The 27,489-nt window shown below is 56.6% G+C and overlaps 2 protein-coding genes across 3 annotated transcripts in view; one reads left to right on the top strand and one right to left on the bottom strand.

Moving 5' to 3' along the window:
* The first annotated feature begins 1,181 nt into the window (after positions 1–1,181).
* ATP2A1 (ATPase sarcoplasmic/endoplasmic reticulum Ca2+ transporting 1) lies at positions 1,182–17,282 on the top strand. Of its 2 annotated transcripts, XM_006105364.3 has the most exons (23): positions 1,182–1,487; positions 1,834–1,851; positions 2,225–2,307; positions 3,564–3,668; positions 4,350–4,488; positions 6,341–6,421; positions 7,177–7,262; positions 7,879–8,176; positions 8,337–8,503; positions 10,572–10,660; positions 10,911–11,013; positions 11,231–11,362; positions 13,156–13,278; positions 13,399–13,617; positions 14,280–14,615; positions 14,800–15,020; positions 15,116–15,318; positions 15,505–15,590; positions 15,688–15,821; positions 15,931–16,048; positions 16,180–16,297; positions 16,589–16,632; positions 16,996–17,282. In XM_006105364.3, the coding sequence occupies exons 1-22, from the start codon at positions 1,370–1,372 to the stop codon at positions 16,591–16,593; spliced, it is 2,982 nt and encodes a 993-aa protein (XP_006105426.1). In that variant the 5' UTR covers positions 1,182–1,369; the 3' UTR covers positions 16,594–16,632; positions 16,996–17,282. The 2 variants fall into 2 exon arrangements, with proteins under 2 accessions (XP_006105426.1, XP_006105425.1); XM_006105363.3 differs by lacking the exon at positions 16,589–16,632.
* RABEP2 (rabaptin, RAB GTPase binding effector protein 2) overlaps positions 17,237–27,489 on the bottom strand; it is an 11,772-nt gene continuing 1,519 nt past the window's right edge. The window contains exons 2-13 of the mRNA XM_006105365.3: positions 24,957–25,114; positions 22,665–22,775; positions 22,231–22,581; positions 21,053–21,148; positions 20,862–20,960; positions 20,000–20,152; positions 18,837–19,014; positions 18,689–18,700; positions 18,529–18,584; positions 18,386–18,439; positions 18,183–18,299; positions 17,237–17,826 (exon numbers count right to left, since the gene is read on the bottom strand). Coding sequence (XP_006105427.1) covers positions 17,725–17,826; positions 18,183–18,299; positions 18,386–18,439; positions 18,529–18,584; positions 18,689–18,700; positions 18,837–19,014; positions 20,000–20,152; positions 20,862–20,960; positions 21,053–21,148; positions 22,231–22,581; positions 22,665–22,775; positions 24,957–25,114 — 1,487 coding nt within the window. The 3' untranslated portion in view covers positions 17,237–17,724. The remainder of the gene's footprint in view (positions 17,827–18,182; positions 18,300–18,385; positions 18,440–18,528; positions 18,585–18,688; positions 18,701–18,836; positions 19,015–19,999; positions 20,153–20,861; positions 20,961–21,052; positions 21,149–22,230; positions 22,582–22,664; positions 22,776–24,956; positions 25,115–27,489) is intronic.

The raw sequence follows: 27,489 nt of genomic DNA, 5'->3' as shown, positions 1-27,489 counted from the left end.
CTGTCCCTTTCCCCCTGCTCCTCAGACTTCCCTCTGACCCTGGCAGCTCTGTCTCTGCCACCGCAGCTCTGTTCTGTCCTTATTTCCCCTAGACCTGTCCCCATCCATCTGCCCTCCCCACGCCTTTGGTCTGGAGCCTCTGCTTTATTTATCCAGCTTCCCCAGGCCCCTGTCCTGCTGCCTTGATGCGCTTCTCTCAGGCCTCTTCCAATGGGGTGGCCCCGAGCCTGAGCACAGAGCTGCCCTCCCTCCCTGTGAGGACAGATACTTCAGGGCCAGGTGGAGTGCAGACCACAGCTATCTGGGGTCTGCCAGGTAAACCCCTCAGGTTAAAGAGAGCATTGTGGGATAAGGTAACCCTTATTCCATGACTTGGGGTCCCCCTCTGCCCATCAGCATATCCCCCTCTGCCATCAGCACCTTGCTGCCTGGGTATCCCATTTGGGGGGGGTTTTCCTTTTAGGGATGGGGGGGGGGGGGGGCTAGAGGCAATGTTCCCAGAGGCTTGGTTAGAGCGATGGGGGTGGGGGGGAGTTTAGGGGAGAGACAGGCAGTCCTGGCTTTGCTCACCAGGCCCTGGACACTAAATCCCTTGTTGATGGCTGCAGCAACCCCTCCCTGGGGTAGGGTTACCATCTTCTGCTCTGTCCCCTTGACCCTCTCCCCTCCCTGCTTCCCTTGTTCCCCCAGAGCCACTTCCTCTGGCCCCCCAAAGGATGTCTCCCCTTCAGTCCGCTAAGGTCTGAGTGTCTCTGCTGGCCTTTAAGCAAATGAGGTGAGGAAGGAGACTGGCAGGAGACACAGGGTCAGGGTGGATGAGGCGGGAAGCGGTGAGGAAAGGGGAAGGTGAAGGACAGAGAAGTGGGCCTCAGGGAAGACCTGGAGGGATGAGTTTGGAATAGGAAATTCAGTGCCACTGAGGACGTTGAGGCAGCGGGGGGAGGGGTCAGCAGCAGAAGACCGAAGTGAAGTCCCTCCCTACCCCCTCTCCTGTGGCTGGGCCACCTCAGCTTCCCTCTGAGTGACACCTCGGGCTGCAGCCCCACTGTTCCCCCTCTGTCAGCAGAAATATCTCTCTTCTGACCCCTCCTGCTGGAGCCTCTGCCAGCCAATCCCTGATCTGGGGGAGGGGGGAGCCTGCCCCCCCCTACTCCCTCATAAGGACCAGCTGGGGGCTGGGGGGGTGGCCAGCTGCTGCAAGTGGGACGGGGGTCAGAGCTTCCTGGAGGGAAGAAAAATCTGGGGGGGGCAGGAGACAAAAAGGAAGAAACCCAGACAAACAGGCAGGTGAACACACTGAGGAAGGCCCCCCACACGTGGAACGCCCCCAGAAGGAACACCGCCCCCTGGCCCCCAGGAAGGGAGCACAATGGAGGCTGCACACTCCAAGAGCACAGAAGAATGTCTGGCCTATTTTGGGGTGAGCGAGACCACAGGCCTCACCCCGGACCAAGTTAAGCGGCACATAGAGAAATACGGCCCCAATGGTAAGTGTCCTTTGGAGCGGCTGGCAATGGCCTCTCACAGCCCGGCAGCACCCACTCACACACGCACACGCACGCGCACACACACACACTCACACTCGCGTGGGAGCCTCTCCCTCCAGGGGACTTAGGGAAGAGCTGGGCCCTGGTCCAGTGACTAGGTGGGGAGAGGATACTGGCAGACAGGGGCCCTGAGACCCGGAGTTTGGGAGGTTTTATGGGTGACCTTGGTGAACCTCAGATGCCCTGTTGATGGCCTGAGTCTCCTACCTTAGTCACAAGTCCCAGGGTGTGGGGGCATTAGACTGAACCCCAAATGAATATGTCTTTTTTTCTTTTCCCTGGGTAGAGCTCCCTGCCGAGGAAGGTAAGTTACTGGACTCCCTCTCCCCTCTGGGTCCCACTCCCTTCCCCTGCCCTCTCCCTACTCACTCCTGGGGCAAATACCCCTCCCCAAGGGTGGGAGCTTGGCTGGGGGCAGAAGTTTCCAGGCACTTTCTCCTTGAGGCATCCAGCCCTTGAACAGCTGCCCACCGCTTGGAGGAAGGAGCCTGCTTTTGGAGCCCTGGCAAGCTCCCTCCGCCCTTCTCTAAGAGCCAAGTGGCCTGCCCATCACCCCAGAACCTCACAGCTCCAGGCTGGAAGGGTGCTCCCAGTCCCTGGACCCCTGCTTGCACCCAGAGTCCCAGCGGTTCATCCGCTAGACCTTAACCCGGGGCCTCGCCTTGCCTCTCCCCCAGGGAAGTCCCTGTGGGAGCTGGTAGCAGAGCAGTTTGAAGACCTTCTTGTGCGGATCCTCCTCCTGGCCGCCTGCATTTCCTTTGTAAGTGTGGGAGGGCAGGGGGGGGGGGGGCGGCGAGGAGATCTGGGGAGCGTGCTGGGTGTTGGCTCGAATCAGAGGCTGCTCTAGTCCAAGCCCTCAGCATCCTATTCTGCAGACCAGAACTGAGGGGGGCGCGGGGACTGGTGTGCGTCCTCCTCTGTCCTTCCCACGCCCCGCAGGCAGGTTTTATTTTAAGCTTTAAGGGTGTTCTCAGCCAAAACACTGAAGCTAAGCCATCCCCGAAGCTTCAAGGGCTCTGGAGGCTCGGGTTACCCCCTGAGCGCAGGGCTCCCCAGCTCAGAGACTGCTGCCACCCCCGGCACCACTGCTCCCTGCGGCCTGGGCCCACGCGCCCTTCCACCAATCCCGGAGCAGCCTCGCGCCCCCGGCCCGCCCCCTGGCCCGCCCCCTGGCGCTGATTGGTTGAGGCAGATTCCCTCCGAGAGGCGGGAAAGAGCTGCTGGTGCGAGGGTGACCCCTCACCTGCCTCTGGCCTCCCCGCCCCATCGGGGCTGGGGCTCCTGAGACCCCTCCTCACCGCAGGGCTGACCCCTCCCCAAGGCCCTGGCACCCACCTTCCCAGCAGTCCACCCTGCGTGTGAGGGGTGGACTTAGTCCCCATGGAAGGAGGACTGTGGGCACAGGTCTCCCTGTCCCCGGCTCCGCGATGGAGGCCTCGCGGCCCCTGAGCACTAGCTGGCAGGGCCGCCCTCTCCCTTCTCAGATTTGCTCCTTGACATTTGCCTGTGGCTGTCGCCTTTGCCTGGCAGAGGCAACAGCTGGGGTGGGGTGTGTATAGGAGGCGGTAACTCTATCCCCCCTCCTGCTCCCTCCTGAAACCGGAGCTCCCAGCCCGGCTGGGGGAGGGGTGTGGGTGGGCCGGGCGCCGTGAGGACCACGGGGGCTTTTCCTCGGGGTTTGGCTCCCAGGAGATGGACGTGGCCGTGGGGGTCGTTGGCCTGGGTGTCCCCTGAGCTTCGCTTACAGGCCAACAACCCAGCCAGGGAACCTGAACGCGCCCTTGCCAGGCCCTGGGTGGTGCGTGTCCGCCCGCCTGTGCCCGCCGGTGCCCCCTGTGCCCGTGAGCATCAGCAGGCAGCGCTGTGTGACTCCTTGGAGTGTGGAGCCCTGCGCCGTGGGCGCGCAGTGCCCTGTGGTCCCGCCGCTCGCTCCTGCCCGTGTCCTCACCTCCTTGGCTCTCTTTCCCTGTTGGAGGGGCTCCAGCTCCTGTCATTCTCCCTCTCCCTGCTCCCCAGGTGCTGGCCTGGTTTGAGGAAGGTGAGGAGACCGTCACTGCCTTTGTGGAGCCCTTTGTCATCCTCCTGATCCTCATTGCCAACGCCATCGTGGGGGTTTGGCAGGTTAGCCTTGACCCCACCCCACTCCTTCCCATCCTGACACTGAGCAGGAGGCCACCCCCGCCCCCCCATCACCTTCCCTGGGCTGGCCTTGTCCTCTGGTCCTATTGCTGCCTTTGCACATGGGACGGAGTGTTGGAAAGTGGGGGAGACTTGCTCCCTACTGTCACTTGCTGGTTGTATAGCCCTGGACAAGTTCCTTCCTCTCCCTGAACCTCAGTTTCCTCATCCATAAAATGGGGCTAGTAGTCCTGCCCCCAGAGTGGTGAAACGTCACCAGGTGATGAGTGCAGAAGCGCCTAGCCCTGTGCCTGGCGTATAGAGGGAGTTCAGTAAATAATAGTTTTGAGTTTCTTCTTTCTCTTACCTTACTACCCTCTACTTTTCCTGTCCCCTGCTTTCGGATTTTCTTTAATTCTCTTTTCTTTTCTCCCTAAAAGCCCCTTAACTGTGTTCAGCTCTAAGTGACAGTTTCCTCACACACACTGGGGTTTATCTGCTTCCCTGTGCCAGGAGCGGGGGCTGCAGAGCCTCCCTCTTCCTCTGTGGATCCCACTGCCCCCAGGACTCTGGCCCCTGCTCCGCCATCTCTACACTCCGCCCCCAGCCCTCCCAGGCAGTCCCTTCCCCTCCCACCACCTTTCTCCCTCTGATGCTCCTCCTGTCCTCCGCCCTGCACCCCAGGAACGTAATGCAGAGAACGCCATTGAGGCCCTGAAGGAATATGAGCCCGAGATGGGGAAAGTCTACCGGGCTGACCGGAAGTCAGTGCAGAGGATCAAGGCTCGGGACATTGTCCCCGGGGACATTGTGGAGGTGGCTGGTGAGTGATGGGATTGAGTGGTCCAGAGTAGGAGGCCTTGGGTTCGAGGCCAAGAAGATGTATATGTTGGGGGCAAGGACTGGTCACTCCCTGATTCTGGGTCCAGGAGGTAGCCAAGGTGGTAGAGTCTTTGCTTCTCCTTCCAGACTCCTCAGGAGGTCACCCCAGGGCACTGTGGCCCCAGCACCCCCCCCCTCCCTGTCAGAGCCTCACAGGAACAGCCAGTCCTGTCCCTGAAGCTGCAGGCAGACCCCCTTCCCCCCCGCCTCTCACCCAGTACTTGCAAGCAACAGGTGGAGCCCAGTCCCTGCCAATGGTCCCATCTCCACCCCCTCCCGAGGCCTGGCTTCCCCCTCCTTCCACCACCCCCAAGCTTGGTCAGCCTTAAATCTTGACCTCTCTGTGCCCTTGAGGCCTCTCAAAGGGGAAGGAGCGAGGGTTGAAGGGAGGAAGCGGGGCCAAAGGCTCAAGCCCCCGGCCATGTAAGGGAAACTCAGCCCCAGCGGAGAACACGGGACCTGGGAGGGGAGCGCAAGGAGGGCCCCGCCTCTGTGCGGAGGGACACTTAATGCCCGGCAGGGAGAGGTGGGGGCCGGTGGCTAAGATTACTGGGATTCTGCCCCCTTCAGCGGTTTTTATATTTGCCCTGCACGGGCCTCCCCACATCTCCAGGCCCCTGGCAGAGGGGAACGTATCTTTCTCAGTGGGCTTCCCTCCCAGACACCCATGTTGCCACCATAGGAAACTTGGAGAGAGGGAGGGAGGGCAGGCTGAAGACCCTGGTGCCCCATCGCTGTCCTGCTATGGTGACAGTTTGGAGTCTGTGCCATGAATGTCTATAAATATCGCTTCGACTTGGGTGACAGTGTGTCCCGCCCAACTCCATGGCCAACCCCGTCCCTCCTCCATCAGCTTCCTCTGGCACAGGAGGAGGAACCTCGGAAACAAGGGAAGGATCGCAGTCGAACCCCGTCCCCAGAACCATCCTTAGGACCAGGCAGGATCAGGCAGAGGGCTGGGAGGCACTTAGCCTCCTCAAAGGTCTCGAGTCTGGTGGGGCATCCGCTTGCAGCCTCCCCAGTGGGCTTCCTGGACTGACCCGTTCCTTCCGGCCGCCCCCACAACTTCTCAGCCCCCCTCTCCTCGCTCCCTGCAGACCTCCCCTTCTCTTCCGCCATCTCCCAGCGCACTCACCCCTCCCGCCCTCGCTCACATGCTCAGCCTGGACAGCACGCTGTGGATGTGCGTCTTCTGCAATGGACCGTGCCCTCGGCCTCGGCCGCTCCTCGCTCTCCTGCGCCTTCCCTCCTCACGCGTCCCTCTCACTCACTCTCCCCTGCTTCTCGCTCCGCCCTCAGTCTTGGTTGACACTGATTTTTCTCAGTTCCCCTGTTTTCTCCTGTCTCTTCCTACCTGCCCTGGCTGTTCCACTCCTCTTCCCCGACACACGTCTCTCCAACTCGCCCTGTTTCCTTTAGTTCTTTGCTTGCCTTTCCCTCCTCGCCTTTCTCACTTGCCTCCCTCTCTGTTGTGCTGTCTCCCGTTCATTTTCCCTTCAGTCATTCAACATAAATTTATTCAGCTGCCAGGCCTCCCTTCACAGGGCTCACAGCCCGTGGGGAGAAAAGCTTTCAGCGAGGGGGCAGTGGCATGAGTGTTAAGAGGGAGATGCTGGGGCTACAGGAGCACATGCTGAGGGCCTGACTCAAGCCCCGGGTGGGCACCCAGCCGGGGGGGACCTCGCCAAGACCTGAAGGATGAGGTGAGGTAGTTGGACAAAAATTGCGCTTTTCTCAGGAAGGAAGAAAAACACTTTCTCAACTAACTTCACTCTTCTCTACTCTCTCCACAGTGGGGGACAAAGTCCCCGCAGACATCCGAATCCTCTCCATCAAGTCCACCACCCTCCGGGTTGACCAGTCCATCCTGACAGGTGTGGTGGCCGGGCGGGCTGCCTCGGGGGAGGGGGGAGGGGGGGTGAGTAGGAGCCGGGTGGGCAGACAGGGATGCGATTCCGGGTGAGAAGAGAACACCCAGCAGCAGGGCCCTTCCTGGCTCCGCAGCGGCAGCCGCTCAGCACTGCTCAGCTTTGTTCACGGTCGCAAAACTCAAACACAAGGGTGTGGGAGAGGGCGACGTTTGTGCCCATTCTCCAGGCGGCCGCTGATCCGTCCCTTCCACACAGACAGACAGACACACTCACCCAGGGAACTATCCTGCCTCCGCAAAAGCCTGCGAGTGAGGAACCATAGGTCCTAGGACAAGACAAGGTTCAGATGCACTTAAAGCACCACTGCTTCTGGGTCTCCACTGGGACAGAAGGTGGTGGTGGGGGAGGGGGGCTCCCTCCCAGGAGACTGCGCCCCCCCTGTGGGCAGTGCACAGTCACCGAGTCAGCTGACTGGCTTCACCAGGACCTTTTCTAAGTGGACCTGTTACCCTCCCTGTGTACAGAGGAGCGAACAGGTTAGGTGATCCTAAGACAGGCAGCTTCAAGTGGTGAAGCCGAGGTGTGGGTCCAGGTCTTTGTACTCTAAGGGCAGTGAGTTCCCCGTTTGCCGCCAGGGCTGCTCCCAGAGTCCAGGCTTCCTCCAGGTCACTGCTCGGTCCTTACCAGGCCTGTGCTGCGCGCAGGGGCATTAGGGCCGGGGAGTGGGGGGTGTCCTCTGAAGACCCCCTTCTCCACAGGCGAGTCCGTTTCTGTCATCAAGCACACAGAGCCTGTTCCTGACCCCCGAGCTGTCAACCAGGATAAGAAGAACATGCTCTTCTCGGTGAGCCATGCGGGGCCAGCTGGTCTGGGTGAGCTGTGGCCGTGGGGGAGGAAATGAGTCCCGCCCTCGCTGGTTTGACTCAGTGGATAGAGCATCAGCCTGCGGATTGAATGGTCCTGGGTTTGATTGTGGTCAAGGGCACATGCCTGGGTTGTGGGCTTGATCCCCAGTAGGGGGCGTACAGGAGGCAGCCAGTCAATGATTCTCTTTCATCATTGATGTTTCTCTCTCTCCCCTCTCCCTTCCTCTCTGACATCAATTTAATATATATATATATATTTGGTGTATATATGTATATATATGTGTGTGTGTGTGTGTATATACATATACACACACACATACACATATATACACATATACACAACACATATACATAATGTGTGTGTGTGTGTATATATATATATATATATATACATACACACACACATATACATATATATACACTGTTTCTTTAAAAAAAAGATCTTGTATAATCTAGCTGTTTAAATTTCCAAATAATCATTTCCATCCTTAAATATAAAGGTTCTCTTTCCTTAAAAAAAACAAGAAAGAAAGGAAATGAGTCTCACAGTTGGAGTCCTTTGCCTGATTCCTTGCCTTGCCTGTACCTTCCCAGGGCACCAACATTGCAGCTGGCAAGGCCATCGGCATCGTGGCCACGACTGGTGTGAGCACCGAGATTGGGAAGATCCGAGACCAAATGGCCGCCACAGAGCAGGACAAGACCCCTCTACAGCAGAAACTGGACGAGTTTGGGGAGCAGCTCTCCAAGGTCATCTCTCTCATCTGCGTGGCCGTGTGGCTCATCAACATTGGCCACTTCAACGACCCCGTCCACGGGGGCTCCTGGTTCCGTGGCGCCATCTACTACTTTAAGATCGCTGTGGCCCTGGCTGTGGCTGCGATCCCAGAAGGTATGGCAGTCTCTCACCCCGTTTGCTAATCTCGTCAATAGGGACTCTTTTTCCAAATAAGGTAACATCCACAGGTTCCAGGGATGGGGCCTGATAGCTTTGGGGGCCATTCCTTCCCATCTCTATTATCAATCCCTCACTCGACTTCTTCCCCCCACAGGCCTGCCTGCCGTCATCACCACCTGCCTGGCCTTGGGCACCCGCCGGATGGCAAAGAAAAACGCCATCGTGAGGAGCTTGCCCTCTGTCGAGACTCTGGGCTGCACCTCTGTCATCTGTTCCGACAAAACAGGCACCCTCACCACCAACCAGATGTCTGTCTGCAAGGTCAGAGAAGCACAGGCCCGCCCGCTCAGGGACTGCCCTGTGCAATGAGCCTCCCCAGATAGGGCTGCCCTTCATCACTCACCACTTCTTACTGACCTGGAGAGAAGTGCTCAGAGGGCAGATGGAGTGCCATCCTGCAAGCTCTGGAGGGGGTCCGAGAGGCCCCTCTGCCCAGCCAGACATTGCCCTGTGTTATCTCTAATCCCCCACAGCAGCCCCGACGGGGAAAGGTCTCACTTACCCCACTTTCCAGAGGAGGAGACTGAGGCTCTGGGAAACTCACTGCCCAAGTAAGAAGTAGCAGAATTGAGTTTCAAACCCAAGTCTGTCTGGCCCAGAGCCCCTGCCTGTGCACTAGCCTGCCTTCCAGAACGGTCGTCCACAGCAGGGCCCTGGGAACCGGCCACACTCATCTCGAGCAGCATTTCCCAAACCAGGGCTCTCCATCTCCCCGTGCCTCAGGCTCTCCAGCAGTCTGGACTTCTTCTCAGTGTAATATGTGAAATGTATAAAGTAAATACTTAGGGCCCGAGCTGGTTTAACTCAGTGGATAGAGCATCTGCTTGTAGCCTGAAGAGTCCCAGGTTTGATTCCCGTCAAGGGCACAGGCCCGGGTTGTGGGCTCGATCCCCAGTAGGGGGCGTGCAGGAGGCAGCTGATCAATGATTCTCTCCCATCATTGATGTTTCTATCTCTCTCCCTCTCCCTTCCTCTCTAAAATCAATAAAAATATATTTTAAAAATAAATAAAATAAATACTTAGGATTCTGTTTTAAAAATAGAGCAGATCACAGAGGAAACCAATGATTTAAGCACAGTTATCAAACTATTTTAAAAACAGATTTGCAATTTGGTAACACTTCTGCTTCTTTATTAACGCATTTAAGTAGCAAGTCTGGCAGTGGGCCTAAGAACTACCGTAATGTTGAAGCTGTGGTTCATTGCCTGCATTCATAATTGGAAGGAAATGCTAAATGTCGGTTAGAGAGAAAACCAGAGATGTCTTCTTTTATTTTTTTTCTTTATTTTTAAGTATGAGCATTTTTTAATTGATTAGAGAGAGAGAGAGAGAGGCGTTGAGAGAGAGAGAGAGAGAGAGAGAGAGAGAGGCGTTGATTTGCTGTTCCACTTAGTTATGCATTCATTGGTTGATTCTTGTATGTGCCTTGACCGGGATCGAACCTGAAGCCTTGGCGTATCAGGACGATGTTCTAACCAGCTGAGATACTGGCCAGGGCTTGTCTTCTTCTCTTTTTTTGCCATCGAAGTTCACAGATCCCCCTGACCAAGAATCCCCGACCTAAACGGAGCTCTTGGAATAGCATGTCCATTAAATAGAAATTGTTGTTCTGGGACTTGGGGACTCTGTGGTCAGACCAGGGGAGGAAGGGCTGTGCCCTTGGCCCCTTGGGGAGGCCCACATGCCTCTTGGCATTTGAAAGCCTCAGAGGCCGACTGTAAAGAGGGTGGATTTCACTTTGTTTAGCCCAGAGTTTCCCAGACTTACTTGACCACAGACCCCTTTGTCTTGGAACATGTCTTAGCGCCGTCCCTTCCACACTTGCTCTGGTTCAGTGGGTGCTCCCCTCGGAGCACTGCAGATGCTGCTCCTTCCACGGCACCGGCTTCAGCGCCAGGCCACAGGCTTGTGCAGCCGAGCTCCTGTCATTTTTCATAAAAATGAATTCATTGCCTGCATTCAAAGTCCAGAGATTTCATAGGAAAATAACCGGAATTTCTAGCTGTTCCTGCAAAACTAGAAGATCTGGCCCTGGTGGCTGGAGCTACCTATGGGTCCTGTGCGAACAGGTGGACTGTAGCCCCCTCCCCACCACTTACGGTGCACGTCTTCACTTCTGTGCTAAGGCCAGTAACCAATCACAGAGAAGATTGCAGGGGAGTGGTGGGAGGGGGGATGCAGGGAGAAAAAAGAGGCAAGTCGGAGGGTGGTAGGAAGTTCACTTAGTTTGTGCAGGTGGTGGGCAGAGGGACATTCCGAGCCTTGGCTCCTCGGTGCCTTCAGGGGAAGGGAGCCAGGCGTCTGCACAGACCCCTCTTTCTCCCGCAGATGTTTGTCATCGACAAGGTGGAAGGAGACTCCTGCGTGCTGAACAAGTTCTCCATCACTGGTTCCACTTACGCCCCTGAAGGAGAGGTGTAAGTCCCCCGCGTCTCAGCTCCTCGCGCCTCCGCACACCCACCTTCCTCCCTGGGCCCCCCTCTAGTTGTGTCTTCCTTTCTCTCTCTTCTTCCTTCCCTGACCTTGTTCTCTGTCCCACCTGATCTCCAAGTTGGTTGTCATTGCCCCGACTGTGCCTCACTGCTGTCCCCTTGCTCTCTCTGCATCTCACTCCCTATTCTTCTCCACTTGTCTCTTTTCCTTCCTTCCCCCCGACCCCGCTGCCAGCTTGAAGAACGATAAGCCAGTCCGGGCGGGGCAGTATGATGGGCTGGTGGAGCTGGCCACCATCTGTGCCCTCTGCAATGACTCCTCCTTGGATTTCAACGAGGTAACCTCGACACTCCCAAAGCCGCCCTCCTTCCCCGCCGGCCGGCTCAGGGGCAGGGGGCACGGGAAGGGGTCCCTGGTACCAGTCCTTTCCTCGGTGTAAGGGGAAGGGAGTGGCTTGCTCCTTCCCTTTCTAGGTGGAAGGTGGGTGGGATTGGTGGGAGCAAGGGGCCAGGAGCCCAGGGCACCTACTTCCTCTTCCTCCTCTGCCCTCTCAGGCCAAAGGTGTTTATGAGAAGGTAGGGGAGGCCACCGAGACCGCACTCACCACCCTCGTAGAGAAGATGAATGTATTCAACACGGATGTGAGAAGCCTCTCGAAGGTGGAGAGGGCCAACGCCTGCAACTCGGTGAGTCTGGCTGCTCCCTCCCACGGGGTCCTTCACCCCCATCGCTTGGGCCAGGCAGGACCCCAGGAACTTCAGGAAGGAGGCCCCCTGTCGGGCTGGGGAGGCCCTCGTGTCCCATGCTGGCTCCCCAGCCAGTACAGACCGGTGGCCACTCCCCAGCTTCTCTGGGTCAGGCTGACTTTGAAAAGGACCCGCTGCCCCGGACCAGGACTGCTCTTTCCGCCGCAGCTGCAGCATCCCTTCCTTCGTCTAAGATCACTTCCTCCCGCCCCTCCCTAGTTGAAAAGGCGTAGAGCTGGGCCCAGAAACCGCCTGGGGCAGCCCCGACTGCAGTTATTACCCCTTTGCCTCTAGAAACACACTTGTTTTAATTATATCCCGAGACCTGATTTAGGGTTTGCGAAATGTGACCACTGCACATCCTTTCACTTCCCCTTGGTCTGTTTCCCTCGCCCTTGAGTTCTTGCTGTTAATATTTACTCAGTGAAACATTGAATTCCTCTGGGGTGTTATGCTCCCCACAGCACCGTCTCATATGCGAGATGCTCATATATATGTCAGTAGACATATTTTTAATTTTGTGCTTTTGTCTTACTGAGGTAAATTCACTTAACATAAAATTCACTATTTTAACCATTAAAGTGTACATTTCAGGGGCTTCTAATACATTCATGATGTGCAACCATCACCACTATCTCTTTTTTTAAATTTCTCTATTGTTTAAAGTATCACATATGTCTCATTTTCCCCGTTGACCTCTCCCCGGCCATTCCCACCGCCCAGCACATGCCCTCACCCCGCTACTCTCTGTGTCCATGGGTTATGCTTATATGCATGCGTACAAGTCCTTTGGTTGATCTCTTATCCACCGCCCCTCCCCTGCCTTCCCTCTGAGGTTGGATGGTCTATTTGATGCTTCTATGTCTCTGGATCTATTTTTGTTTCAGTATACTTGATACCTATTTTTTTAAAAAAAAATATATTTTATTGATTTTTTTACAGAGGAAGGGAGAGGGATAGAGAGTTAGAAACATCGGTGAGAGAGAAACATCGATCAGCTGCCTCCTGCACACCCCCTACTGGGGATGTGCCCGCAACCAAGGTACATGCCCTTGACCGGAATCGAACCTGGGACCTTTCAGTCCGCAGGCCAACGCTCTATCCACTGAGCCAAACCGGTCAGGGCTACTTGATACCTATTTTAATCATTTACAAATGATAATATTTTTTTAATTCACAAATGATAAACATCAACTTATTTTTATTTTATTATTGTTATCTTTAGTTTTGTTTTATTTTATGGAGAAATATCCATGATGCATTTGGTGACAGGCTCTCATTCATTTTTATAGAACACTTATTATTTCATGCCAGGCACTAGGTCTGCACTGTCCTAAGTACATGTCTCTAGAAGCACACGTGTTTGTTTAAATGTAAATTAATTAAAAACAAATATAAGTGAAAACTCGGTTCTGCAGTTGCACCAGCCCCATGTCCCACGCTCAGTCGTTCCTAGCATAGAACATGCCACCATCACTGAGTGTTCCGTGGGCAGTGCCACACTGCCATCTCGTTTCTGCTGTGCTTTAAGCCGGACACTGTAACGCAGTGGCCGCAGTGGCTGCGGAATTCTCGCCTGGTGTGCCGTGGGTGCCACTCAGCTGACAGCCTGGGGTCCGTGCGACCTCCACAGCCTTTTGATTATGCCGGGGACTCCTCCCTCTAGCACAGCATCAGCGCTCTTTTCCTGCAGCCTCATGTCTGCCCTCCCGCTTCCCGTCTCCTCTCAACAGGTCATCCGCCAGCTTATGAAGAAGGAATTCACCCTGGAGTTCTCCCGAGACAGAAAGTCCATGTCTGTCTATTGCTCTCCCGCCAAATCCCGGGCTGCCGTAGGCAACAAGATGTTTGTCAAGGTCAGAAATCAGAATGTGCCCCAGACTTTTCTGTCTGGGCCTGAGCCGCTCTCCTATCCACCCTCTTACTGTGCCCTGGAAAGAAGACAGTCCTCTCTGAATGCTGGTCTGGTCTCCTAGGGTGCCCCCGAGGGGGTCATCGACCGTTGTACCTACGTGCGAGTCGGCACCACCCGGGTGCCCATGACAGGGCCGATGAAGGAGAAGATCATGACTGTGATCAAGGAGTGGGGCACTGGCCGGGACACCCTGCGCTGCCTGGCTCTGGCCACCCGGGACACGCCCCCGAAGCGAGAGGATATGATCCTGGAAGACTCTACCAAGTTCATGGACTACGAGGTGAGTGGATGGACTCCCATTGTCCCAGCGTCATCTGCCTCACCCCCTCCTCCACCCTGTCCTTTCCTACTCTGTCCCGGGTCCTAGAATCACAGGAGGTTAGAGTTTGAAAGAACCTTAGCGCTGCTTTGCGTGTGACCGTGCACCGGTCCATGATGAGGTAAGGCGATGAGCACACAGAGCAGAAGTCAGCGCACGTACTCGGGGCAGCTGACACATTTCCATCGTGGCTTTCTTGATGCAAGCAGCAGCCCAGCGGCCTGCATTCTGGCACAGGCTCCTTTTTCCTAGTGGACTGGCTCTCTGAATAGCACCAGTCCACTCCCTTCACCTTGTGGAGGGGACTCCGGCATGGCCGTTCACACAGATTGGCTCCAAGTTGTAGACCAAGTGAATGGCCCTCCGGAAAGCAGAAACCACCACCCTCACCCCCAGCTCAAGTTCTTCGGTGAGACACAGTCTGCCACTTACAATGGGCTTGGCACTGCCAAGGGTGCAGGTAGACGTGTAAGCAAGGAGGGTTTCCTGCCCCGCTGAGGGTTAAACACTAGGCCCAGTCACCTCTCCCCAGCTCAGACCTTTCTGCCCAGCTCCCGAGAGCTTCCTCCCGGCTCCCTTTCCGAGTCCCTCACCGATCCTGTCGCTCTCTGCTGCCTCCCCAGATGGACCTGACATTTGTTGGCGTGGTAGGCATGTTGGACCCTCCCCGAAAGGAGGTCACAGGCTCTATCCAGCTGTGCCGTGATGCCGGCATCCGGGTGATCATGATTACCGGGGACAACAAGGGCACAGCCATTGCCATCTGCCGGCGAATTGGCATCTTTGGGGAGAACGAGGAGGTGACAGACCGCGCCTACACTGGCCGGGAGTTTGATGACCTGCCCCTGAGCGAGCAGCGGGAGGCCTGCCGTCGCGCCTGCTGCTTTGCCCGCGTGGAGCCTGCCCATAAGTCGAAGATTGTGGAGTATCTGCAGTCTTACGATGAGATCACCGCTATGGTGAGGAGCCAACAGGCCTGCCCAGGCGGGGCGTGGAGCCTGGCATGGGGCCGTCTGCTGAGGGTCCATTGGGACGGTTGTCTTCAGGAGCTCGGAGCCGGGGAGGGAGGAGCTGGGTGAGGGCCCTGGTCACATGCAGGAGGGGGGTGGGAGGGGCCAGGTCCCACCTTCTCTCTCCCCGCAGACAGGCGATGGGGTCAACGACGCCCCTGCTCTGAAGAAGGCTGAGATCGGCATCGCCATGGGCTCCGGCACCGCCGTGGCCAAGACCGCCTCCGAGATGGTGCTGGCTGACGACAACTTCTCCACCATCGTGGCTGCCGTGGAGGAGGGCCGGGCCATCTACAACAACATGAAGCAGTTCATCCGCTACCTCATCTCCTCCAACGTGGGCGAGGTGGTCTGGTGAGCGGCCAGGGGCGGCGTCCAGGAGGACCCAGCCGGGTGGGGGAGGGCCACAGGTCTGGGAGCAGGACGACATGACCGCCTCCTTCCGGCAGCATCTTCCTGACAGCCGCCTTGGGGCTGCCTGAGGCCCTGATCCCTGTGCAGCTGCTGTGGGTGAACCTGGTGACTGATGGGCTCCCGGCCACAGCCCTGGGCTTCAACCCACCGGACCTGGACATCATGGACAGGCCCCCCCGGAGCCCCAAGGAGCCCCTCATCAGTGGCTGGCTCTTCTTCCGCTACATGGCAATTGGGGGTGAGTAGGATGAGACCCCCACAATCCTTTCCAACCTTCCAAATGGACCCATTTCCGGGACGCCAGCCCCTCCAGGGCAGCTGCCCCCGTTGCTCCTTCTCTGCCAGCTGTTCACAGCCATCGGTCATCCTGATGCCTCCCATCCCCCTAGCCCTGACCCCCAACCCCCCATCTTCCCCACCGCAGGCTACGTGGGTGCGGCCACTGTGGGAGCGGCTGCCTGGTGGTTCCTGTATGCAGAGGATGGGCCTCACGTCACCTACAGCCAGCTGGTAGGGAGGCTGAAGAGGGAGGACGGAGGCGGACGGGGAGCAGAAGGGTGGCCCCGAGGCCTCCGTGGGACCCCAGTTCCTTCCCCTCCCCCTGCAGACTCACTTCATGCAGTGCACCGAGGACAATCCCGACTTTGAGGGTGTGGAGTGTGAGATCTTTGAGGCCCCTGAGCCCATGACCATGGCCTTGTCTGTGCTGGTCACCATCGAGATGTGCAATGCTCTCAACAGGTAGGACCTGTCCCCCCTCACACACACACCTTTGCCCTCCACCCCTCCTCTTGCCTCACCACTCTCTCGTGTCTCCCACCCTTGCCTCGGCCCGTCCGCCCGCTGGCAGCCTCTCTGAGAACCAGTCCCTGGTGCGGATGCCGCCCTGGGTGAACATCTGGCTGCTGGGCTCCATCTGCCTCTCCATGTCCCTCCATTTCCTCATTCTCTACGTGGACCCTCTGCCGGTGAGCCGCCTCTGGCCAGGCACCCGTTCCCCCGGGGAGCCTCTGTGACTGAGAGCTCACAAAGGGAAGGAGGCTGGGCAGTGCTGGGTCCTCAGGGGGGCACTGTCCTCACTGCCTCTGACCCCCCTCAGATGATCTTCAAGCTCCGGGCCTTGGACGTGACCCAGTGGCTCATGGTCCTCAAGATCTCATTGCCTGTCATCGGGCTCGACGAACTCCTGAAGTTCGTTGCTCGGAACTATCTGGAGGGTAAGCGGCTTCCCTCCTCTGCGCCCTGTCAGCCCCGGGCCCTGAGCACAGCCCCTCTCTCTGCGCTGCGAAGGCGCCCGCCCCCACCCTCTTCCTTTTCAGGTGGGCGTGTTCTCGGTCCTGGCAGGACCACTGTCCACCAGGGAGGCGCACCCAGGTCCTTCCTCCCCTCCTCCCTCCATGTCTGGTGCAGACACCTCCTCCTTGGTGCCCCGACTTCCTCAGCCCTCTAGGCCCTCCACACCCACCCTCCCCCAATAACGGCTGTCTCTCTGTCCTCTCTGGCCATAGGATAACCCGTTCCCCCTCCTCCATCTCTTTGAACCGTGTCACAGGTATCGCCCCCCTTCTTGTCCTTGCCCCCAGCTGCTGTGCCCCCACCTGACCCCTCTCCCCCTCGGGTGGCCTCCGAGGTCACTGCGCTCGCACACTGCCACTGCCGCGCTTCCACGCAGGGGCGGGCTGCTGCCCTGGCCTCTGGGCACACTGTCTGCTGGGCTGCGCTGCGTTGCGCTGGCTGGGCGCTGCGCTGTCTGCCGCTGGGGCTGCAGTGGTTGGGAGTGGGATCTGGGGACACAGGTGGGTATGGGGGTTGCTGAGCGACCCTCCAGGTGAGTCTGCAGGGGGGGGAGCCTGGAGCCTGGGAGGGACTCTTCCTCTCCCGCCACCTGCTTCAACCCTTCCTTTTCTCCTTCCAGATCCAGAAGATGAAAGAAGGAAGTAACCAGTCCTTTTGCCCCTTCTTCCCCATCCTGATAGTGACACACCTTTAGCCAGAGCTGTGGCACAGACCCCACACCCCTCTCCCCCTCGACATTCTTGTTTATAAACACAATGTCCCCTTCCCTTCGCCTCCCCACCCAGCCACCCACCTCCCTTTACCCTGTAAAAACCTCCCTTCCCCAACCATGTGGGGCTTGCAGGGACAAGGCGACCGACTGAGCTGAGCTGCTTATTTATTGAAAATAAATGACAGAAAAGTCTGGCCTTGCCTCCATGCACATCTTGGGCCTGGTCGAGCCCCTGGGGACAAGCATCTTAGTGTCATGCAGCCCAGAAAGCAGCTGTCTGTCCAGGACGCACGTGTGGAGGGAGGCTCCACGCCACCACCCACAGCTTGGCTGGGATTAGGGAAGGGAGCAGGGGAGGGGCCGGCAGTCTGGTTGGGGGACAGGGGCACCAGGGTGGGACCCAGGAGGCAGCATAGCAGCCAGAGAGCCGCAGGGCCGAGCCTGCACCTTTGGTTCAGGAGGGAGCTGGGACCCTCACCCAGTGTCATCCTTGGGAGCAGAAGGCCCAGTCACTCCCGGGAGGAGGCCCTGCCCCCTCCCCCCAGGCTGAGAGAAGGACTCATCCTGAGCCCCAAAGCGTAGGCCTCCTGGTTCTGCAGTGGAGAAGGCAGTCTCCCCGAGGGGTGGGGCTGGCCCTCAGCTGTCCTTGACGTCCCCGATGTCCCTGAGCGGCGCCTCGTCCAAGAGGCTGCGCACCTGCTCCAGACTCTCCGCCTGGCGGATCTGCTCCAGGCGCACCTGCGGGCCCAGTGAGGCAAGCAGAGGCCCTTGGTGGGCAAATGTAGCCCCGCCTCCCCCATGCCGTAGTGAGACCAGGTTCAAGGAAGAAAGGGGTCCTGGAAGGGCAGCCTGAGGAAGCGGGCAGGGCAGGTGATAAATGGCACACAGCATGGCCGTGTGCCTGGCCCTGGGCTGCCCACGAGGACAGAGATGGACACACAGAGCTTTAACGTTCTGGAGCAGTAGCTCAGGAAAGAACCACGCCAGCCCAGGAGGAGGAAGAGGACTCCTCTACCTGGAGACTGTCCTTGCGTGACCCAGGACACGTCACCTGGTCATGCAGCCTGGTGGTGAGGGGAGGGGCCCTGCCATACCTGCAGGGCCTGGGACAGGCGCACGAAATCCCTCTGCACCTGCTCGCTGGTCTCCAGCTCGGCCTGCAGCCGCAGCACCTTTGCCCTCTGTTCTGAGAGGAGGTCTGTGAGCTGAGCCTAGGGGACAGGACGAGGCTGGAACCTTGGGCCAGGCGGGAGAGGGTGGCCCACGGGAGGGTCCCTCTACTCCAGCCCTGACTGACCTCTTCTGTGGGGCCTGACCCTGGTGGCTGCTTCGAGGCTTCCTGCCGCCTGGCCTGAGGCAGACAGAGGGCAGAGGGGCCGGTTAGGGTCTCTTCCACTCTGCCACCCCTGCCCCTCATCCCGCCTGGCCTGACTGCCTCACCTTGCTCTGTTCCTGATGGATCCGCTCCATCTCTGTCCTGAGACTGCACAAGGAGGCTAGGAAGTCAGGCAGGGACAAGCCGTCAGGCCCACGCCCGCCTCCTTCACCAGCCCCGGCCGCAGCCCCAGCCCCAGCCCCGCCGGCTCCAGCCCATACTCACCCTCTAACACCTCTGTGTGGGAAGGAAAGAGAGAGAGGTTAAGGCTTGTTCTCACTCCATCTCTCTCCCCACCTGGCACCCAGGTGGTCCCCTGTGGGGAGGCCAAACCCCCGAGAGCAGGAGTGAGGGAGCTCATCTCTCCTCTCACCTGTCTCCTCCCGCTGCCCCCTCAGCTGCCCCTCCAGGCTGGCCCTCGCCGCCGTCTCTTCATCCAGCGCCTCCCGCAGCGTCACGATCTCAATGCGAAGGCGTTCGGCCTCGTGCTCCCGGGCCCGCTGGTGGGCCCTGGCCTCCTGCCCCATGCGGAGCACCAGCTGCTTCAGCTCCTGGAAGGGCAAAGCACCTGCTGGGTGTGGCAGCAGGGCCAAGGCAGCGGGGGTCACCGGTCACACGGGGAGTGTGGGCAGGGGAGGAAGGGAGGAATCTGTTAAAAGTGGGGACAGCCCGTCATGGGCCGAGGAGACGGTACGTGAGCCGGCAGTGAGCGTCGCACAGCAAGCACACGCCCCGGCCGAGGCCCGTGAGGAATGGTGCCAAGTTCTGGATTACCCCGAGCAAGATACCCTTTCCTAACGCTCACAAACAACGACTGGTCAGCACTCCATGCTTAGGGAGGCGTGTGCTCATAATAAAAATGGCACCGAAAAAGAGCAGGGGTGGTCAAACTCAGGAAGGTGGAAGCAGAGCCAAGCAGTAAGGGTCCACGTGAGGATGGGCAAGGGCTCCCGGCGACCTTCACTTTTTGTTAAAATCCTCACCCGAAGAGGTTTCATTGATTTTTAGAGAGAGAAACACTAATGTGAAAGAGAAACATCAATCTGTTGCCTCGCTTATGCACCCCGATCGGGGATGGAACCCGCCCCCTGGGTATGTGTCCTGACCAGGAATCAAACCCACAACCTTTTTGGTGAATGGGATGATGCTTCGAGCCACTGACCCACCCAGCCAGGGCGACCTTCATATTTTTAACAAATTAATAATGTCAACAAAGACCATGCACAGACCAATGATGATAGCTGTTATGAACCAAAGATTGTGACGAATTCAACGTTGTGGATCTCGTGTCACTTAAAAATAAACCAAATCACCGCTCTCTCACATCGAGCATTCTGTGCGCTCATCTTCTCCTCATGCGATGCTGGCAAGGGGGTTTGGTCCCGTTCTCCGCTGAGGAGACAGCCTTAGCAAAGCCCAGTGAGCCGGCCAAGGTGACGCAGTGAAAACATGGCAGCCTGGATCTGTCCCCCAGTCCCACAGGGAGGAGGTGCCACCAGGGTGGACCCCAGGCTCCGGTGCCTGCACCCCCCTTACCGGGACGGAGCTGGGCATTGACTCCTCCTGGCCCTCCAGCTCCAGGACCCCGGGGGCTGAAGACAGTGGCTGCTCGGCCCGGAGCCCTCGGTTTTCCTCGGTCAGCCGCTTCACCTCGTGGCTCAGGCCCTTGTGGGAGGCGGCCAGCTCTGCCTGGGGATGGAGAGTTAGTGCGCGATGAGGGGACCAGGTGTCTCCAGGCCCCTGGGAGGCCACACCCTGACCCCTCTTCCTTCAGCCTTCTCAGCGACTTGGGGGTCACACAGTGGCAGCCACCAACCATGTTGGCTGCTTTATTTGGTGCATGTTGTTTGTTTTTACTTTAAATTAGTTGCTAAGTCTAAAAATTGGTAGACGACACACAAATACCTAGATTTCTGGCTTCTCTTGACAAACAGAAAACCTGGCAGCACTGAGCTCGATTCCCACAGGGCAGAGTCCAGGGCAGCGGCCCCCTGTGCACCATCCCTCGGCCTCCCAGGTTGCCCCTTCCTGCCTCGCACCTGGCACCTGGCCCAATCCAATCGTCTACCGCTCTCGTCTGGGCTGGGACGGATCTGGTCTCTCCATCCCTGCTTTTACTCTTCATGACTCTGAGCTGGGTCCCACTGTCTCAATTTCACGGCGGCAAGGCTGCGGCTCCCAGCCTGTGGGATCAGCTCCAGATCCCGCAGCAGGTGCGCCGTGGGCTCGCTCTGAACACAAGCCCCTGCTCTGGCCACAGTGCCAGGTACCCGGGAAACCCTTTCACCCACTTGGCACCAACTTCAGGTGCAGCCCGCGCAGGACAGGTGCCTTGACCTTCCATGTGCCCCCCCTCAACCAATTCCCATCACTCCTGCCCCAGCCCCCAAGCCCTCACCATCTGCAGCTGAACCCGCTCCTGAGCCTGGCTCACGGTCCCCTGTAGGGTCTGCAGCAGCTGCTCTGAGTTCTGGACCTGTGCCAGGAGCACCTGCATCTGTAGGTGGCAGGGGGCAAGGGTGAGGCTGGGGCCCAGGAGGAGGTGTGCAGCCAGAGGCCCTGCTGGGCTGGGGCAGAGGCTGCACCCACCTGCTTGGCACAGTCCTCATTGCTTCGCCTCAGGCCCTCTTGCAGCTCATCCCGCTCACGGCTGATGCTCTCCAGGTCCTTTTGCAGCTGCCGCCCCTGCCACAGACCCGGCCTCAGTCTCAACCTCCGGGGAAGGCCTCCCCTCACCACGCCGCTTATGCCTCGCACCCCTCCCCCCCTTTGTTTTTTGGCATCTCAGTAGGTGGTGCCATTATCCTCACAGTTGCTCAAGCCCAAAGCCCAGGAATTGATGCTATTTGCAACCATAGTAAAACAAAGCCTTATATTTTTTATATTTATTTTATATATTTAAATGCCATTTAACAACTTCTCTTTATCTCTGCTGCCATCTCCTGGTCCCAGTCACAACCTTCTTCTAAACTATGTCAAGGCCCTAGCTGGCTTGGCTCAGTGGCTAGAGCATTGGCCTGCGGACTGAAGGGTTCAGGTTCAATTCCCGCCAAGGGCACATGCCAGGGTTGCAGGCTCGATCCCCAGGAGGGGTCATGCAGGAGGCAGCCGATCAATGATTCTCTCATCATTGATGTTTCTATCTCTCCCTCTCCCTCTCCCTTCCTCTCTGAAATCAATAAAAACAAACAAACAGACACAAAAACAAAACAATGTCAAGCACCTCCAAGTAGCCACCCGCCTCTCCTGTTGCCCTCCCCCCCACAGCCCATTCCTACACCGAGGCCCAAGCGGTCATGTGAAGCCTAGAGCAGAGCAGGCCTCTCGGTGGTTTAAACCCCTCAGGCTTCCCACTGCTCCTTGTCTGAACACCCCATGCACTGAGGCTGACCCCTGGGCCTGCCTTCCTTTCTGACCTCATCTCTCTCCTCCCTCAGACACACCACAGTCTCCATCCTCAGGGCCTTTGAACGTGCGGTCCCTTCTGCCCCCACTCTTCGGGGAGCGCCTCTCTGTCACCTCCCAGGTTAGTCTCCAGCACTGCCGGACCTGTTCCTTTCCCCTGGGCCTCACCGGGGCACTGACTTCCTCATGTGCCCGCGTGCAGGTGCTGTGTCCATGTGCATGTGTGGGCCTGGCTCCCTCACCGGCGGAAGCGCCAGGAGGGAGGGAGTTTTCTCTTCACTGTGGATCCCCAGCTCTGGCTCGGCCTGGGCAGGGAGAGGTGGACGCATGCAGGCAGACGGGCACCCGGCCACTCCACTCACCTCCATTTGCAGCTGCTCCCACTGGGTGTCTGGGACAAGCTGGTAACCAGGAGGGGGCAGGTAGATGCCCTCAGGGACCAGGGTGCCCGTGGACACCAGAGAGGCTGTCTCCTCCTGCTCGGGGCTCAGGCCCTGGCGGCCACGGGGCAGGGAGGTGCTGCTGCCGGGCCCGCCGCCGAGGGAGAAGGAGGAGATGGAGGCGCTGTCATCACAGTTGTGGGCGAAGGCCTCGGCCGCTGCACCCCCATCTCCGCTCAGCTCCTCGAGAGGCTCCAGCGGGGGAGACAGGTCCCGGGAGAGAGGCAGCAACTCCGTGGAGCCATGCAGGGAAGGGGGGTGCCGGGGACGTCTCTAGGGAAGGGGGTCAGGGGAGAAGCTGGGGGACAGGGTCCTGCAGCGCCCTCTTCCCTCAGTGCCCCCTGGCCTCCCCTCACCTGGATCTCTTGAATCAGCTCCTCCGCTCTCAGCAACTTTGCCTTCAGCTCCTCTATCTCCTGCTCCATGGGCAGCACGATCTCTCGCAGCTTCTCCGAGTCCTCATGGGCCTGAAGAAGGGGGGGTTGGGCAGCGACAGTTGCCCTCCCCACTGCAGGACCCCTCAGGTCTGCTCAGAGCTTTCTTTCCAAGTACATCAGCCCCGCGAACCCTCCCCAGAAAGCCCTGTCCACCCCCATCGGAGATCACAGAGGGTCTGGAGCTCCAGACCTGCCCCAGGGCACGTGGTAGGGAAAGGGGCCAGAGTCGTGACTATCTTCCCACCTGCTGCCATATTCCTTCCCCAATATCCAGTTTCCCTTTTATCATAGACACTAACATTTAACTTGGGCACATAGCCTATATTCTACAATACTATCCGCATTTCTCAGCTTCCCTGTAACTAAGCATGGCCACGTGACTAAGTTACAGCTAAGGAGATGGAGGCAGGCGCCATGTGCAACCTCAGGGCAACTCCTTAAAGGGTATGCGTTTCTCCTCTCCTCCTCCTCCTCCTCGCTGGCTAGAATGTGGGCAGGGCTGGCACTCAAGCAGGCATCTTGGACATGAGGTAGAAGCTACCTATGGCTACACAGCAACACAGAAGGAGCCTGAGTTCCTAACGACTTGTTAAAAAATTCTTATAGGAGTTAATGTGAGCCAAACTGATGACAAATACCGGGGAGCAAGATCTCAGTCGCTTTGGAGAAGAACAGTTTTGCAGCTTCCCTAAGAGCTGAGCTGCCATTTCAGTCTTAGGAACGTCTACCTCTGGACCTTAGGAAAATAAGCATCTCTCTTATTTAAGCCACTGCTGACCTGGGTTTCCAAACCTCATCCTAACCGATATTCCCTCCCACATTCCAATCACCACCATATTGCTGGCTATTTCTTTTTGGTCTCTTTCCAAGTTTGGGATCCTGCTGAACATAACGTCTCCAGGAGGATGAAACAGGCTCCTCTGTGCGAGGACAGCCAAACCTCACCACGTCACCAGGCCATCTCGTCTACCAGGAGGGCTCGGTCAGCAAGAATGGCCCTGCGGCCCTGGCCGGTGTGAGTCAGTGGTTACAGCATCGGCCCGTGGACCAAAGGGTCTCAGGTTCGATTCCTAATCAGGGCACATACCCAGGCTGCAGACCTGATCCCCAGTCAGGGTGTGTGGAAGGCAACCGATGGATGTTTCTGTCACACTGATGTCTCTCTCTCTCTCTAAAAAAATCAATCAATCAATAAAAACGTTAAAAAAACAAACAAACAAGCTCAGTCTAACCCTCCAATCTCTTATGTGAACCATGGCAACAGGCAGGGCAAGCCTGTGTGGCCCAAACAAACTCTCTGGATCCATCCGAAGCCTCGGAATCCACTCTGAGATCCCAGGCTGTGGACTGACCATGGCCACACGCAGGAGCTGGGCCAGGCCTGCACTGCCTGACGCCAGGCCTGCAGCCCCTCCCCCGTCCCAGGTGGCTCTCCGTCAGCGGAGCCCTCTCCTTCCTGCCCTGGGTAACTGCTCCCGGAGAACACCCCAGACCAAGCCGCAGCCTCTGCTGGGAAGGTGTGGGTTAGACACCTTCCTTTCCTGGGCTCCTGTTTTGACCTGTCTGTCTAGCCGGGCGACTGACTTGCTCTCCCTGGGCCTTGGTTTCCTCATGCATAAAATGAGCTAAGTACCTACCTCACAGGGCTGCTGTGAGGATCAAGTGAGGTAACGATGTGAACCTGCTTTGAAAGATGAAGAATTTGGTAATATGTGCTTCCTACTATTATTAATAATGAAAACAATAATAAAGGAAGTGATATACCATTTCCAGAACAAAAATTTTAGAACCAGATGGCTTTGATTTTTAAGTCCCAAATCTCCTTTCCATGTGCAAAACCTGGGGAGAATTATTGAACTTCTCTAAGCCTCATCTTACTCATCTGTTAAATGGGTCTAATGGGCCTCGTTTTCAGGGGAAAGAGGGAGCCTGACTCTGCCAAGCAGTCACCAGAGCGCCTAGTGCGTGAGAGTAGCCTTCAGGGTTAGCGCCCTTTCCCCTACACGACTGTCCTTCATTGTGGAGGTAAGAGAACCTAGTAAAGCCACTAGGAAGTGGCAGGCCAAGACCCTGCTCAGTATGGACCCAGCATATGCGACACCCAGAACGATGACTGGGTGCCCTGCTCCCAATGATCTGGGAGTGGCACCCCAGCACCCCTCTGCCCCACGGCCACCAGTGGGGTCAGGAGGAGGCTGTCCCACACCCAACCTTCTCCATCTGCTTCTCCAAGGAGTCCAGGGGGTGGGCGCGGGACAGTAGCTGCTTCAGGCGGCCCAGCTCCCGCTCCTTCTCCTCGCAGTCCTGCTGCTGCTGCTGCCGCTCCTGCTTCAGAGAAGTGATCTGGGCTTCGTAGCTGCTGATGGAGTCTGGCGGGGCAGGAAGGCGGAGGAGGGGCAGGGTCAGTGCTTGCCCCCCACCTGCCGCCGTGGGCGAGCAGGGGGCTCCCCAACACTAATGCACTGGACGAGGCAATTTACCACAGTGACCACACTAAGACGGTGGGCCTTGTGGAGAGATGGCCCTGGACAGTGTTAGCCTCTCCGCATCCGTGTCCACAGCTGCAAAATGGGGACACTGATGACTACGCCACGGGGCTGCTGAGGGATCGAAGGAGATGACATATGGAGGGTGTTACACATAACGCTGAGGATACGATACCCAGTCCGCATACAGACCAGTAACAGTACGTACAGATGCGTATCAACATACACCAACAAAAATCAGTATCTAATATATTTCTTGTTATTTTCATACTTATTTTAGTGTGTACTAACATTAGAAGTAAATATTCTGCCAAATCCAAAGTTCAGCCAATAGCCAGGCAGCACACTTTATCAGGAGAACAAATGAGAATATGAGAAGAGTTCCAGTCACGGTTGAACAAAGCTGGAATGATCCATAACAGATAACTGGTCTCTTAACCTTTTTCTTCATTGTTGTGTCTAATTCACATCTCAGTAGAAAGGCTAACAATTTCTTAAAAAAATATATTTTTACTGATTTCAGAGAGGAAGGGAGAGAGAGAAAATCATTGATCAGCTGCCTCCTTCACACCCCTTACTGAGGATCAAGCCTGCAACCCAGGCACATGCCCTTGACCGGAATCGAACCCGGGACCCTTCAGTCCGTAGGCTGACGCTCTATCCAAACCAGCTAGGGTGAAAGGCTAACAAATTTTAAGTGCCTCAGGTTTTAAGGATTCTGCAGGGGGAAAAAGAACATCCTTCAGTTTAGAACCTACAAAAGCTTGTTTATTTTGATTAATGTACTGGTTCTTTTATTTACTTACTTTTATTAATGTATTTTTATTGCATGGTGTGAACTAAGTTATTGCTACAAAAATCTGTAATATATCCTGAGCCCGGCCAGTGTTGCTCAGTGGTTGAGCATCAACCCATGAACCAGGAGGTCACAGTTCAATTCCCAGTTGGGTCACACCCCCCAGGGGGGATGTGTAGGAGGCAGCCAATTGATGATTCTCTCTCATCATTGGTTTCTATTTCTCTCTGCCTCTCCCTTCCTCTCTCTAAAGTCATAAAGAATAAAAAAAGAATAAATTTATAATATATCCTCTTAAAAAAAAAGTTTTGCTGCCAGACCACCTGGGTTCAAATCTGTGGTTTCTACCTGCAGAACCTTGGGCAAGTTATCTAACCCCCCTGGGCCTCCGCGCTTCCTCTGCAAAATGGAGATAGATACCAGTTCCTACTTCACAGAAACTGTTACAAAGGTTAAATACTCATAAAGCACTTAACTCAGTACCTGGCATATATGCGTTAGCCATTATTATAAACATTGTTGTTATGATATGTTCAATAAACGTTTGCCATTATTATTATCACTGTCGTTATGATGATGATTTAGGGTAGTTTTTCTTATAGGGACAGAAAGTTTCCTTTAAAATAAATGTATGTAAGCCCTAGCCTGTTTGGCTCAGTGGATAGAGCATCAGCCTGTGGACTGAAGAGTCCCAGGTTCAATTCTGGTCAAGGGCACGTAACTCGGTTGCGGGTTCAATCCCCAGCCCTGGTTGGGGTACATGTGGGAAGCAACCAATCAATGTGTCTCTCTCACATTGATGTTTCTCTCTCTCTCTGTCTCTCCCAGTCCCTTCCACTCTCTCTAGAAATCAATGGAGCCCTAGCTGGTTGGCTCAGTGGATAGAGCATCAGCCTGTGGATTGAAGGATCCTGGGTTTGATTTCGGTCAAGGGCACATATCCGGGTTGCGGGCTCAATCCCCAGTAGGGGGCGTGCAGGAAGCAGCTGATCAATGTTCTCTTCATCATTGATGTTTCTATCTCTCCCTCTCCCTTCCTCTCTGAAATCAATTAAAAAAAAATTTAAAAAAAAAAGAATCTTTAAAAAAAAAAGCTTCCTTGAAATAAATAAAAACCAATGGAAAAATATCCTCGGGTAAGGATTAATAAAATAAATGTATGTACTTTTTTAAAAAAGTGGACCTATTTAAAGGACAAATATTAAGCAGGTAACAGGGCAAGTCATACAAGGAGACAACCACGTTGCATAAATAGTACGTGGATGCCTGAGATGTGGGAAATACAGCCCCAGAAGTCTGGAGGTGGAGCAGCTGTTAGAAAAGTAAATGACATGGTGGGATGGGAATTTTAGAAAGTGTGCTCTGACCAAACCGGCGTGGCTCCGTGGTTGAGCATTGACCTATGAGGCAGGAGGTCACAGTTTGATTCCCAGTGCGGGCACATGCCCAGGTTGTGGGCTGG

Source organism: Myotis lucifugus, unplaced genomic scaffold (assembly GCF_000147115.1).
Source record: "Myotis lucifugus unplaced genomic scaffold, Myoluc2.0 scaffold_678, whole genome shotgun sequence".
NCBI lineage: Eukaryota > Metazoa > Chordata > Mammalia > Chiroptera > Vespertilionidae > Myotis > Myotis lucifugus.
The sequence above is the reverse complement of the archived record's forward strand: the minus strand, read 5'-3'. Positions and strand labels throughout refer to the sequence as shown.

What these genes read in the sequence shown, in the direction of transcription:
- ATP2A1 (XM_006105363.3), top strand. Translation starts at nt 1,370, where the DNA reads ATGGAGGCTGCACACTCCAAGAGCACAGAAGAATGTCTGGCCTATTTT. An exon ending in GCAACAAGATGTTTGTCAAG is followed by an intron (nt 13,279 to 13,398) that starts GTCAGAAATCAG and finishes CTGGTCTCCTAG; the next exon opens with GGTGCCCCCGAGGGGGTCAT. An exon ending in AACGTGGGCGAGGTGGTCTG is followed by an intron (nt 15,021 to 15,115) that starts GTGAGCGGCCAG and finishes TCCTTCCGGCAG; the next exon opens with CATCTTCCTGACAGCCGCCT.